Genomic DNA, 14,965 nt, shown 5'->3' on the forward strand with positions numbered 1-14,965 from the left:
AGTTTGTCAAATACTTTGTCCCTTGTGATAGAGACTGTTACAAGATCTTTCCTCCCATTAGCCCCTTGCTTATCTGGTATCTATGGGATGTTTATAGTGTCCTCCACCGTGAAGACCGCTGCAAAATATTGGTTTAAATTATCTGCCATTTCCCTGTTCCCCATTATCAACTCTGCAGTCGCATCCTCCAAGGGCCCCACGCTCACTTTAGTTACTCTCTTTTTATATACCCGTAGAAACTCTTGCTGTTTGTTTTTATATTTTTTGCCAATTTACATTCATAATCAATTTTCTCCCTCTTTATTAGCTTTTTAGTCATCCGCAGCTGGTTCCCAAAAAATTCCCAATCCTCTGGCCTATCACTAGTTTTCGCTGGAGTTTAGTGACTAGGCACAAAATGACGCACCAAGCACTTGGAATGAAAGTGTAATTATAATGGGTGTTGATGAGGTCGAGCTGTGCAAGGTGGAGATCCAACATGTAGAACACCTCTTTTAATTTTTATTAGGATACATAGCTTGGTCCTTGGTGGGTCTGTTTATCAATAGAAGCTGTCAGAACACATGGTCCATGTTAAATATAGTTACATCCACATGCACAGCCATAGAGACCGCTATGGTTATGTTGGGTCAGTGGTTATCCAAGAAGCAACAGTGACATGAGGAGAAAAAAAATTATGCAGCAAATGGTTAGGATCTGGAATGCACTGCCTGAGAGTGTGGTGGAGACAGATTCAATCAAGGCTTTCAGAAAAGAATTGGATAATTATCTGAAGAGAAAAAATTGCAGGGTTACTGGGGAAAGGCAGGGGAGTGGAAGCAATACCAGTGGCATTTGTATGGCAACCTATTATACAGCGAAAAGTACATTGAAAGCAGTTTCCAAGAATGTTCCCAATGCTACTATGGAAGCTTTCAGGTCCAAACTTCAAAATACTCATGGCCGACTTCAACTCCCATGGAGACTAATTCTGGGCATCCTCAAGTAAAGGATGCTAAGACCTTACTGATGCCCTCTGTGCTGATATACATCAGTGGACATCACAAGGAGCTGCCATTCAACAGTGGCTTGTGCAGAGCAGTACAAGAGCAAGCAATTAGTATGCATGGCAGCAATTCTGGGCCATTACATACTGCTATACAAATGATAGTCGGCACCATTTATGAAGGTAATGAACCTAAAAGAACTCCAGCCAAGGAAACTCTGGCACTGATGCAGGTTTTCCTAGTTATTTACAGGTATAGGTAGCTGGCCTTCTGGATCCCTTGTATCTTGCCATTTAGCTATGCAACCATCCACCAGTACCACCTTGTCTTCTAGGGTGCACTTCAAACTACAATGTATATATGACCAGCTAAAAGGCTAAAGAAAGCAGAAAACACATAAACAAGTATCCTATGAGCACTTTGCAACTTAATGAAATGAATACACTGTTACTATATCTTAGGAGCTCAGCATTCTTAGAGAAAATTATCACTTTGTCCAAAAGGCAAGCAAATTGACTGACCCCTCTTACATCTGATGGTGGGTGCCTGAAATGTTTCTGTTACATTAAGGTTGAGGAAGCAATGACTTCAATAGCCATACTCTTGGGCAGAAAACTCATAGACTCTTACAGCACAGGAAACCATTCGGCCCATCATGTTCTTTAAAAGGGCTATCCAATGAGTTACACTCCCTAGCTCTTTCTCTAGGACCCTGCAAAAGTTTTCCTTTTCCAGTCTATATCCAACTCCCTTTTGAAAGTTAATATTGAATCTACTTCCACAACCCTTTGTACTACTCACTTCTGTAACTGCTGAGGTGATAATTTGAAACCTTCAACTTTCCTAAAATTACTGGAGTAAAATTTCCATTTGGGTTCGCCCGATCAACTGATATAACATTGATAGAAACCCTGGGGAAACAGCATAAATGGCCATTTACCCTGTATCTCTGAGGTTCCTGCTAAAGTTGTGATGGCGGGGGTGGGGCTGGGGGGGGGGTGGTGGTGGGGGGTTGGAAGAACACAAGGAGAAATTCCAGGTGACTAACTTGTTGTTTCCATGTGACTCTGCAGCTTCAGAAAGCCACATAACACATCGTAATTAACTGGACAAGTGGAGGTGGTGAGGCAGGGCAGTATTTGTCTGTATTCACCAATGTACTTTCATTTTCAAAGGGTATGAAAACCAAGAGTCATACTAAAGATTGGATGAGTAGTCCATTGGACACTTCTTACTTTTTGACAAAAATAACAGTTTTGACCTTGATGTTTTATTAGTTCCATGAGATCTGAATGTGTCCTTTACATAATGTGAAATAAGTTGCAATACACTGCAATACAATAATCTTACAAAATATATGATAGCCAAAATAGTTTCAACTAGTCATGTGGCATTTGTCAATATCTCAGTGATTCTGCTGCAAAGACACATTAAGTGATGTAGGCATGATCATCGCACCCATCTCACTACCAACACAGGTTAACTCAGGGCACCGAGTTCCTGCGATTCTCTCTCTGGGCCTGCTGACCATGGTTGGGGTGAGAGTGGTTTAGGCTGCCGACATTTCCAGATTCCTCGCTGTCACTTTCTGAGGCTGACAGATCTTGGTCGCTATCATATTCCTTCTTCAGCTCTTGGATCCCAATGTGAAGCTCCATCAACTGTTTCACTAAGGTCTGATTCTGGAAGCGCATTTCTGTCTGTGAATTGTAAAGGATATGTCAGGACATTTATTTACTGAGTCATTGGGCCAAAGTCCTACACTCCAGGATTTAAAAACATAAGAAACAGGAGTAGGAGTAGGCCATATGGCCCCTTGAACCTGCTCTGCCATTCAGCAAGACCAGGACTGATCTTCTTCAACTCCACTTACCCGCAATATTCCATATCCCTCGATTTGCTTCATGTTCAAAAATCTACTGATCTCAGTCTTGAATATACTCAACGATTGAGCATCCACAGCTCTCTGGGGTAGAGAATTGCAAAGATTCACAACCCTCTGAGGAAAGAAATTTCTCTTCATCTCAGTTGAAGACTATCAGCAAAGTTGGGAAGAGTAGGTGAGATGATGAGATAAATCAGGAGGTTGTGATTAGATGACAGAAAGCTTGGGGCTTAAGAGCTTGTTGATGATACAAGGAAATCAAGGGATATGATGAGCAGGCTCGATGGGTCATATGGTCTACTCCTGCTCCTATTTCTTGTGTTCTTGGGAAGGAAGACAGAGAAACAGTTCCAGTTTTGAGATCCTGGGAGAAAATGAGTTAGCCTTGGAGAATGTGCAATGACCCTTGATTTCAACATTTTTTTTAATACATTCATGGCATGTGGGCGTCGCTGGCCAGGCCAGCATTTATTGTCCATCCCTAATTGCCCTCGAGAAGGTGGTGGTGAGCTGCCTTCTTGAACCGCTGCAGTCCATTTTGGGTAGTGAAGAACTAATTTCAAAGATAGCATCCTAGATTTTGGGAATAAAACCAACTAGTGAAACACTCACAGAAAAACCTGATTGATCTGGGCTACAAAACAGGTCACCAAGGAAGGAATGATAATTCCTCAGGCTTGAGTCTCCCTGATATTGCAGTTGCTTCAGCTTTCAGTGACCATTTTGGGTAAATCTCAGTCATAGAATCATAGAATTGTTGCAGCACAGAGGAGGCCATTTGGCCCCTTGTGTCCGTGCCAGTTCTGCAACTCAGCTAGTCCCACTCCCCTGCCCTTTCCCCATAGCCCTGAAACTTTTTTCTCTTCAGATAATTATTCAATTTGAAAGCCATGATTGAACCTTCCTCCACCACACTCTCAGGCAGTGCATTCCAGATCCTAGCCACTCGCTGCGTAAAAAAGTGTTTCCTCATGTTGCCTTTGCTTCTTTTGCCATTCAGCTTAAATCAATTTCCTCTGGTTCTCGATCCTTCCGCCAATGGAAACAGTTTCTCTCTATCTACTCTGTTCAGACCCATCATGATTTTGAACACTTCTATCAATTCTCCTCGCAACCTTTTCTCTAAGAAAACAACCTCAGCTTCTCCAATCTATCCTCATAACTGAAGTCCCTCATCCCTGGAACTATTCTTGTGAATCTTTTCTGCACCCGCTCTAAAGCTTCACATCATCCCTCAAGTGCAGTGCCCAGAATTGGACACAATACTCCAGCTGAGGTTGAAAAATGTTTATAAAGGTTCACCATAACCTCCTTGCTTTTGTACTCTATCTCTCTATTTATGAAGATCCTGTATGCCTTAGTCACAGAAAAATCCAACACTGTGATTGGAGGTGAACGATTAATAGTGTCATGCAAGAGTCCGCCTGCCAAGCATGAGGCATATTAATTTCACCACATGGACATTAAATTTCAAACTCTTGTTGAATTGAAGAAAGGACTTGCTTTAAAAAAAAATTCCAGATCTTCGCTGGCAGGACATTTGAATATTTACAGACAGTGTTTGGAAAGGACAAAGGACCATTCCCAGACACATTCAACCAACAAAGGACCATTCCCTGACACATTCAACCCACAAAGGACCATTCCCTGACACATTCAACCCACAAAGGACCATTCCCTGACACATTCAACCAACAAAGGACCATTCCCTGACACATTCAACCAACAAAGGACCATTCCCAGACACATTCAACCTACAATGGACCATTCCCTGACACATTCAACCAACAAAGGACCATTCCCAGACACATTCAACCTACAATGGACCATTCCCAGACACATTCAACCCACAAAGGACCATTGCCTGGAAAGACATTTGAATATTAACAGACAGTGTTTGGAAAGGACAAAGGACCATTCCCAGACACATTCAACCAACAAAGGACCATTCCCTGACACATTCAACCAACAAAGGACCATTCCCAGACACATTCAACCCACAAAGGACCATTGCCTGGAAAGACATTTGAATATTAACAGACAGTGTTTGGAAAGGACAAAGGACCATTCCCAGACACATTCAACCCACATTGGACCATTCCCTGACACATTCAACCAACAAAGGACCATTCCCTGACACATTCAACCTACAATGGACCATTCCCTGACACATTCAACCCACAAAGGACCATTCCCTGACACATTCAACCCACAAAGATCCATTCCCAGACACATTCAACCCACAAAGGACCATTCCCTAACACATTCAACCTACAATGGACCATTCCCAGACACATTCAACCCATAAAAGACCATTGCCTGGAAAGACATTTTCATATTAACAGACAGTGTTTGGAAAGGACAAAGGACCATTCCCAGACACATTCAACCCACAGTGGACTATTCCCTGACACATTCAACCAACAAAGGACCATTCCCTGACACATTCAACCAACAAAGGACCATTCCCAGACACATTCAACCAACAAAGGACCATTCCCTGACACATTCAACCAACAAAGGACCATTCCCAGACACATTCAACACACAATGGACCATTCCCGGACACATTCAACCAACAAAGGACCATTCCCTGACACATTCAACCAACAAAGGACCATTCCCTGACACATTCAACCAACAAAGGACCATTCCCTGACACATTCAACCTACAATGGATCATTCCCTGACACATTCAACCTACAATGAACCATTCCCTGACACATTCAATCTACAATGAACCATTCCCTGACACATTCAACCTACAATGGTCCATTCGCTGACACATTCAACCCACAATGGACCATTGCCTGAAAATCATTTGCATATTAACAGACAGTACTTGGAAAGGACAAAGGACCATTCCCTGACACATTCAACCCACAATGGACTTTTGATCACCAGACGTTGAAGGTGGAGGAGCTCGCATTCCAGTTTGACTGCTAAGATGGCCAAATACACAAACGGACATGGTCAAACCAGCTAGTCATATGACTACCCTGCTGGGCAACCTGAGTTTTTTGAATTTGTACAAACAGTTTGGGCAGAAAGCAGAATGCTCCTGGACTGAGAAGATCGCTCCTGGCTGGCTCGCCACAGCCTCTCCTGTCTGCTCCAATCTCTTTCTCACAAGCCTCTGAATCCACTGAAGACACATGAACCCCAAGAGAGAAAAGTCTCCAACAGTGAACAAGGTTTAAGAAGAATACTGGGCCCCAACGAAAAGCAAGGTCTACCTACAATCAAGGACTCTACAGTGAGCTCGAAGCACCATAACAAAAACTCTTCAGATATTGCCTCAAACTTTTCCACTTTATTTTTCTTCAGCTCTTTTCTGTGTCTATTTGCATGTTTGTATCATGTATGCATGCTAGCGTAGGCGCATCATGTATCTGGAGGTGTTAACTGAATTAGAGTTTAAGTTTCATAAATTTCAACTTTCTTCTTTAAACCTAAGAAAGCCTGTTTGTGCTGGTTTCTTTGTCTTATAATTGGAAAGCGGTGAACAAGGATTCACCAAGGGGGAGCTAAAAACATGGTGTGTTTAAAATTAAACCCTGTTACGGTAAAGACCAGGTGAAGGCTGAGAGTGAGCCCTGGACACCTTTCTCACCTGGTCGTAACAACAGTTACATATATTTGACAGATTCACTAAAGCAGCTTGGTGAAATCAAAACTTCTGTTTAAAACAGAACAAAATGGAAGATCTGACCTGAGTAATTCATTGTAATTTACAAACCCAGAACAAGCAGTGAAATTTGTATTTCAGGGTTTTAGAGTATGCTATCAGCCTGACAGCAGCATCTGGTTTGGATTTCAGCCAGGCAGTACCTGTTTACATGCTGCCTGTCTGAAACCTCAATTTGCACTTGTTAACTTAATTATTTTAACTATTACTCATTCTCTGGGTGTGAGTTTCGGTGGCAAGACCGGTGTTTATTGGCCATCCCTAGTACCCCTGACATGGTAGTAGTAGGCTGCCTTCTTGAACTGCTAGGTAGTGGTCTTTCAGATGTGACGTTAAACTGAGGCTCTGCCTGCCCTCTAAGGTGGATGTAAAAGATCCCATGGCATTATTTCGAATAACAGCAGGGGAGTTTTCCCCTGTGCCCTGATCAGTATTTAGCTCTCAACAAACATCACCAAAAATAGATATCTAGTCATTATCATGTTTACTGTTTGTGGGATCTTGCTGTGCATAAATTGGCTGTGTCTTTCCTACATTACAACAGTGATTGCACTTCAAAACATACTTCATTGGCTGTAAAGTGCTTTGGGGGCGTCCTGGTGCTATGTAAGTGCAAGTTTTTCTTTTCAGCTGACTGCTTGCAAGGCCACTTCATCAGACAGTTAAGCATCAACAATGTTGATGTGGGACTGATGCAAATACAGGCCAGACCAGGTAAGGACAGCAGGTTTCCTTCCTTAAAAAGACATTAGTGAACCAGGTGGGTGATAGCTTCAAGTGTGTAAAACCCCCTTCTCAGCAATTAAATTTTAAAAAAGCTTACTGGTGCAGATTTCTACACAGTCTGAATGTTCTGAAATTAATTGCAGGTGCATTTAAAGGATGTTTAGGAGATCCAATGAATATTTTCTATCCCGAGTTTAACATTACACTAGAGTGACAAAGCTCTGTGAGAAACTCACTACATTGTTCCAGACTCAGTCAGTCTTCACTTACACTACATTTACACTTAGTGTTGGTGCCATGCTAAACCATTTCAGGCCAACGTTAAGAATATTAGATTTTTAAAAATTGTTCTTAGGATGTGGGCAACTGTGGCATGGTATTGTATATTACCAATCCTTAATTTCCCTAAGTAGGGGGTTGTTGAATTTCACGACATGCAATGATGGGATCTCAACCTCTGGGTTGCTCATCCAGTACTAGAACCACTGGACTGCCATACCCTTACAGTAATAGCTGAAGCTGAAATGTAAAACCACATGCATTTTGCATTGACATGTCAACTGTAATTTATGTAAGAACTGGTTTTGTGTGGTATGAATCTGGAGCAAAGTAGAGTGAAACTCACTCACTCTTCCTGTTCAGAGACATATATACACTCTGACAATCTTTGATAGCTTTATTCACACTAATGAGCAATATGTAAATTCATGTCATTAATAGCAGGATTTAGCCAAATTAATTTACTGGATTCTTACAGTATAACCTGCCTGCTTCTATTTCCACTCTGACTATTCCTTATTCTGGATTATTAATCCTTTCTCATGCACTCTCTGACCCAGGATATCCCATCTCTTTCCCCACTCTCTGACCCAGGATATCCCATCTCTTTCCCCACTCTCTGACCCAGGATATCCCATCTCTTTCCCCACACTCTGACCCAGGATATCCCATCTCTTCCCCACTCTCTGACCCAGAATATCCCATCTCTTCCCCACTCTCTGACCCAGGATATCCCATCTCTTTCCCCACTCTCTGACCCAGGATATCCCATCTTTTTCCCCACTCTCTGACCCAGGATATCCCATCTCTTTCCCCACTCTCTGACCCAGGCTTTCCCATCTCTTTCCCCACTCTCTGACCCACTCTATCCCATCTCTTCCCCACTCTCTGACCCAGGGTATCCCATCTCTTTCCCCACTCTCTGACCCAGGCTGTCCCATCTCTTCCCCGCTCTCTGACCCAGGATATCCCATCTCTTTCCCTACTCTCTGACCCAGGATATCCCATCTCTTTCCCCACTCTCTGACCCAGGATATCCCATCTCTTTCCCCACACTCTGACCCAGGATATCCCATCTCTTCCCCACTCTCTGACCCAGAATATCCCATCTCTTCCCCACTCTCTGACCCAGGATATCCCATCTCTTTCCCCACTCTCTGACCCAGGATATCCCATCTCTTTCCCCACTCTCTGACCCAGGATATCCCATCTCTTTCCCCACTCTCTGACCCAGGATATCCCATCTCTTTCCCTACTCTCTGACCCAGGATATCCCATCTCTTTCCCTACTCTCTGACCCAGGATATCCCATCTCTTCCCCACTCTCTGACCCAGGATATCCCATCTCTTCCCCACTCTCTGACCCAGGATATCCCATCTCTTTCCCCACTCTCTGACCCAGGATATCCCATCTCTTTCCCCACTCTCTGACCCAGGATATCCCATCTCTTTCCCCACTCTCTGACCCAGGATATCCCATCTCTTTCCCTACTCTCTGACCCAGGATATCCCATCTTTTTCCCCACTCTCTGACCCAGGATATCCCATCTCTTTCCCCACTCTCTGACCCAGGCTTTCCCATCTCTTTTCCCACTCTCTGACCCACTCTATCCCATCTCTTCCCCACTCTCTGACCCAGGGTATCCCATCTCTTTCCCCACTCTCTGACCCAGGCTGTCCCATCTCTTCCCCGCTCTCTGACCCAGGATATCCCATCTCTTTCCCTACTCTCTGACCCAGGATATCCCATCTCTTTCCCCACTCTCTGACCCAGGATATCCCATCTCTTTCCCCACTCTCTGACCCAGGATATCCCATCTCTTCCCCACTCTCTGACCCAGGATATCCCATCTCTTCCCCACTCTCTGACCCAGGATATCCCATCTCTTTCCCCACTCTCTGACCCAGGATATCCCATCTCTTTCCCCACTCTCTGACCCAGAATATCCCATCTCTTTCCCTACTCTCTGACCCAGGATATCCCATCTCTTCCCCACTCTCTGACCCAGGATATCCCATCTCTTTCCCCACTCTCTGACCCAGGATATCCCATCTCTTTCCCCACTCTCTGACCCAGGATATCCCATCTCTTTCCCCAATCTCTGACCCAGGCTACCCCATCTCTTTCCCCACTCTCTGACCCAGCTATCCCATCTCTTTCCCCACTCTCTTACCCAGGGTATTTTTTTTTATTCATTCATGGGATGTGGGCGTCGCTGGCTAGGTCAGCATTTATTGCCCATCCCTAATTGCCCTTGAGAAGGTGGTGGTGAGCTGCCTTCTTGAACCGCTGCAGTCCATTTGGGGTAGGTACACCCACAGTGCTGTTAGGAAGGGAGTTCCAGAATTTTGACCCAGCGACTGTGAAGGAACGGCGATATAGTTCAGTAGGAGGTTACCTTCCCCATGTTTGACCTGATGCAATGAGATTTCATGGGGTCCGGAGTTGATGTTGAGGACTCCCAGCGCAACTCCCTCCCTACTCTATACCACTGTGCCACCACCTCTGGTGGGTCTGTCCTGCCGGTGGGACAGGACATACCCGGGGATGGTGATGGCAGTGTCTGGGACATTGTCTGTTAGGTATGATTCCGTGAGTATGACTATGTCAGGCTGTTGCTTGACTAGTCTGTGGGACAGCTCTCCCAACTTTGGCACAAGCCCCCAGATGTTAGTAAGGAGGACTTTGCAGGGTCGACAGGGCTGGGTTTACCGTTGTCGTTTCCAGTGCCTCGGTCGATGCCGGGTGGTCCGTCTGGTTTCATTCCTTTTTATTGACTTTGTTGCGGTTAGATAAACTGAGTGGCTTCAGAGGGCATGTAAGAGTTAACCACATTGCTGTGGGTCTGGAGTCACGTGTAGGCTAGACCAGGTAAGGACAGCAGATTTCCTTCCCTAAAGGACATTAGTGAACTAGATGGGTTTTTACAACAATCGACAATGGTTTCATGGCCATCATTAGACTAGCTTTTTAATTCCAGATTTATTAATTGAATTCAAATTCCACCTTCTGCTGTGGTGGGATTTGAACCCAAGTCCCCAGAGAAATACCCTGGGTCTCTGTGTTACTAGTCCAGTGACAATACCACTACGCCACCGCCTCCCCTCTTTCCCCATTCTCTGACCCAGGATATCCCATCTCTTTCTTTGGCCTCTGATCTGGTATATCTCAGGTTAATCCTTTTAATCCCAGTTTCACTCAAATTCCCTCCTTCTGCCCCCTCCCCCCCTTCCCTAGCTTGGCTCTGTGTTTACTAACCTGCATTATCTTGATAAACTCTTTTTTTCCCTGGTTAATCTAAATCTGTTTCCCAACTCTCAAACCCAGACTATCCCTGGTTAATCCCTGTCTCCTTTCCCTCTCTCTGACCCAAACTATCCCTGGTAAATCCCCGTCTCCTTTCCCTCTCTCTGACCCAAACTATCCCTGGTAAATCCCCGTCTCCTTTCCCTCTCTCTGACCCAAACTATCCCTGGTAAATCCCCGTCTTCTTTCCCTCTCTCTGACCCAAACTATCCCTGGTAAATCCCTGTCTCCTTTCCCTCTATCCGATCCAGACTATCCCTGATTAATGCCTGTCTCCTTTCCCTCTATCTGGCACAGACTATCCCTGGTTAATCCTTGTCTCCTTTCCCTCTCTCTGACCCAAACTATCCCTGGTAAATCCCTGTCTCCTTTCCCTCTATCCGATCCAGACTATCCCTGGTTAATCCCTGTCTCCTTTCCCTCTATCTGGCACAGACTATCCCTGGTTAATCCTTGTCTCCTTTCCCTCTCTCTGACCCAAATTATCCCTGGTAAATCCCTGTCTCCTTTCCCTCTCTCTGACCCAAACTATCCCTGGTAAATCCCCGTCTCCTTTCACTCTCTCTGACCCAGACTATCCCTGGTAAATCTTTGTCTCCTTTCCCTCTATCTGGCACAGACTATCCCTGGTTAATCCCTGTCTCCTTTCCCCCTATGTGATCCAGACTATCCCTGTCTCCTTTCCCTCTCTCTGACCCATACTATCCCTGGTTAATCCCTGTCTCCTTTCCCTCTCTCTGACCCAAACTATCCCTGGTTAATCCCTGCCTCCTTTCCCCCTATGTGATCCAGACTATCCCTGTCTCCTTTCCCTCTCTCTGACCCAAATTATCCCTGGTAAATCCCCGTCTCCTTTCCGTCTCTCTGACCCAAACTATCCCTGGTAAATCCCCGTCTCCTTTCCCTCTATCCGATCCAGACTATCCCTGATTAATCCCTGTCTCCTTTCCCTCTATCTGGCACAGACTATCCCTGGTTAATCCTTGTCTCCTTTCTCTCTCTCTGACCCAAACTATCCCTGGTTAATCCCTGTCTCCTTTCCCTCTATCCGACCCAGACTATCCCTGGTTAATCCCTGTCTCCTTTCCCTCTATCCGACCCATACTATCCCTGGTTAATCCCTATCCTTTCCCTCTATCCGACCCATACTATCCCTGGTTAATCCCTGTCTCCTTTCCCTCTCTCTGATCCATACTATCCCTGGTTAATCCCTGTCTCCTTTCCCTCTATCCGACCCAGACTATCCCTGGTTAATCCCTGTCTCCTTTCCCTCTCTCTGATCCATACTATCCCTGGTTAATCCCTGTCTCCTTTCCCTCTATCCGACCCAGACTATCCCTGGTTAATCCCTGTCTGCTTTCCCTCTCTCTGACCCATACTATCCCTGGTTAATCCCGGTCTCCTTTCCCTCTATCCGACCCGGACTATCCCTGGTTAATCCCTGTCTCCTTTCCCTCTATCTGGCACAGACTATCCCTAGTTAATCCCTGCCACTTTCCCCCTATGTGATCCAGACTATCCCTGTCTCCTTTCCCTCTATCCGACCCAGACTATCCCTGGTTAATCCCTGTCTCCTTTCCCTCTATCTGGCACAGACTATCCCTGGTTAATCCCTGTCTGCTTTCCCTCTCTCTGACCCATATTATCCCTGGTTAATCCCTGTCTCCTTTCCCTCTATCCGACCCAGACTATCCCTGGTTAATCCCTGTCTCCTTTCCCTCTCTCTGACCCATACTATCCCTGGTTAATCCCTGTCTCCTTTCCCTCTATCTGGCACAGACTATCCCTGGTTAATCCCTGTCTGCTTTCCCTCTCTCTGACCCATATTATCCCTGGTTAATCCCTGTCTCCTTTCCCTCTATCCGACCCAGACTATCCCTGGTTAATCCCTGTCTCCTTTCCCTCTCTCTGACCCATACTATCCCTGGTTAATCCCTGTCTCCTTTCCCTCTATCCGACCCAGACTATCCCTGGTTAATCCCTGTCTCCTTTCCCTCTCTCTGACCCATACTATCCCTGGTTAATCCCTGTCTCCTTTCCCTCTATCCGACCCAGACTATCCCTGGTTAATCCCTGTCTCCTTTCCCTCTATCTGGCACAGACTATCCCTGGTTAATCCCCTTCTCCTTTCCCCCTATGTGATCCAGACTATCCCTGTCTCCTTTCCCTCTCTCTGACCCAAACTATCCCTGGTAAATCCCCGTCTCCTTTCCGTCTCTCTGACCCAAACTATCCCTAGTTAATCCCTGTCTCCTTTCCCTCTATCTGACCCAGACTATCCCTGGTTAATCCCTGTCTCCTTTCCCTCTATCTGACCCAGACTATCCCTGGTTAATCCCCGTCTCCTTTCCCTCTATCCGACCCAGACTATCCCCGGTTAATCCCTGTCTCCTTTCCCTCTATCTGACCCAGACTATCCCTGGTTAATCCCTGTCTCCTTTCCCTCTCTCTGACCCAAACTATCCCTGGTAAATCCCCATCTCCCTGACCCAAACTATCCCTGGTAAATCCCCGTCTCCTTTCCCTCTATCCGACCCATACTATCCCTGGTTAATCCCTGTCTCCTTTCCCACTATCCGACCCATACAATCCCTGGTTAATCCCTGTCTCCTTTCCCTCTATCCGACCCAGACTATCCCTGGTAAATCCCTGTCTCCTTTCCTTCTATCCGACCCAGACTATCCCTGGTTAATCCCTGTCTCCTTTCCCTCTATCCGACCCAGACTATCCCTGGTTAATCCCTGTCTCCTTTCCCTCTATCTGACCCAGACTATCCCTGGTTAATCCCGGTCTCCTTTCCCTCTATCCGACCCGGACTATCCCTGGTTAATCCCTGTCTCCTTTCCCTCTATCTGGCACAGACTATCCCTAGTTAATCCCTGCCACTTTCCCCCTATGTGATCCAGACTATCCCTGTCTCCTTTCCCTCTATCCGACCCAGACTATCCCTGGTTAATCCCTGTCTCCTTTCCCTCTATCCGACCCAGACTATCCCTGGTTAATCCCTGTCTCCTTTCCCTCTATCCGACCCATACTATCCCTGGTTAATCCCTGTCTACTTTCCCTCTATCCGACCCAGACTATCCCTGGTTAATCCCGCTTCTCACCAGTTCTGATTTCAACCAGTCCAGTGCCTCCTCCATATCTATGCTCTGCCTCTTGCCCTGCGGGTCCCATTCGATGCCAGGGCAGTTTTGCCGTTTGTAAGAGCCGGGCTGGCTGCTTCTCCCGCCCCCGTCGGCGAACCTGGAGGGCTTGGAAGAAAAATCCTTCAGTTTGGTTAGCACTGGGTCCATCTCCGACTCGCTTGCCTCTGTCAGACGGGGTGGGAGTGTCGGTGGCCGCCGATCCTCTGCCAGCTCAGAGACAGAGAGAGAGAGAGAGAGACAGTCAGTCTATTGGAAAGATCCGGCTCTCTGCCTCATCGCCCTTTCCATTGAGGAGTCCAACAGCCAGATTCCAGCTCAACATCCCAACGCAGCAGCACTTAAAGATCATCTGTCCGACCCAACTTTCTGCTCAAACGTCAATGGGCCGAGTCACTGACTCCAGTCCAATCAGAACACATCGTGCAGTCATTTCCTGATCTCCAAATGACAGTCATGCCTCAGCTCTGGCCCCTCCTCAAACCATAAAATGTCTCAGCAAGGAAGGCCAGAGTTTTCCAAGTTCTGATGAGGGTCTTCAGTTATGTGCAGGGACTGGAGATACTGGAATTGTTCCCCTTAGAACAGAAAAGGTTAAGGGGAGATTTAATGGAGATATTCAAAAATTACAAGGGGTGTTGATAGAGTACATAGGGAGGGTTGGTAATCAGATTTCAGATAAAAACAAGAAATGCTGGAAATACTCAGCAGGTCTGGCAGCAACTGTGGAGAGAGAAACATAGTTAATGTTTCAGGTCTGTGTCCTTTCATCAGAACTGGTTCTGATGAAGCTGACAGACCTGCTGAGTATTTCCAGCATTTCTTGTTTTTATTTCAGATTTCCAGCATCTGCAGTATTTTGCTTTTATTATAGAGTTAAGATAATTGGCAAAAAGAACCACAAAAGGAATGATGAGTTTTTAAAATTCATACGGGGGAGGTGGGCAT

At 45.8% G+C, this 14,965-nt stretch overlaps 1 protein-coding gene across 1 annotated transcript; it reads right to left on the reverse strand.

Moving 5' to 3' along the window:
• Positions 1-2,249: 2,249 nt before the first annotated feature.
• LOC137378524 (protein FAM167A-like) lies at positions 2,250-14,394 on the reverse strand. Its single transcript, XM_068048869.1, has 2 exons — positions 13,979-14,394; positions 2,250-2,686 (listed from the first exon to the last, which is right to left on the reverse strand). Exons 1-2 carry the CDS (start codon positions 14,165-14,167, stop codon positions 2,471-2,473), a joined length of 405 nt encoding a protein of 134 aa, XP_067904970.1. The 5' UTR covers positions 14,168-14,394; the 3' UTR covers positions 2,250-2,470.
• Between the last annotated feature and the right edge of the window lie 571 nt (positions 14,395-14,965).

This window comes from Heterodontus francisci, chromosome 16 (assembly GCF_036365525.1).
Source record: "Heterodontus francisci isolate sHetFra1 chromosome 16, sHetFra1.hap1, whole genome shotgun sequence".
NCBI classification, from domain to species: Eukaryota; Metazoa; Chordata; class Chondrichthyes; order Heterodontiformes; family Heterodontidae; genus Heterodontus; species Heterodontus francisci.

Bases quoted from the DNA above. Each gene is read 5' to 3' on its own strand.
- LOC137378524 (XM_068048869.1), bottom strand. From the start codon at position 14,167: ATGGACCCAGTGCTAACCAAACTGAAGGATTTTTCTTCCAAGCCCTCC. The intron at 2,687-13,978 runs GTGAGAAGCGGG...TACAATTCACAG, and splicing joins ACTGGTTGAAATCAGAACTG to ACAGAAATGCGCTTCCAGAA.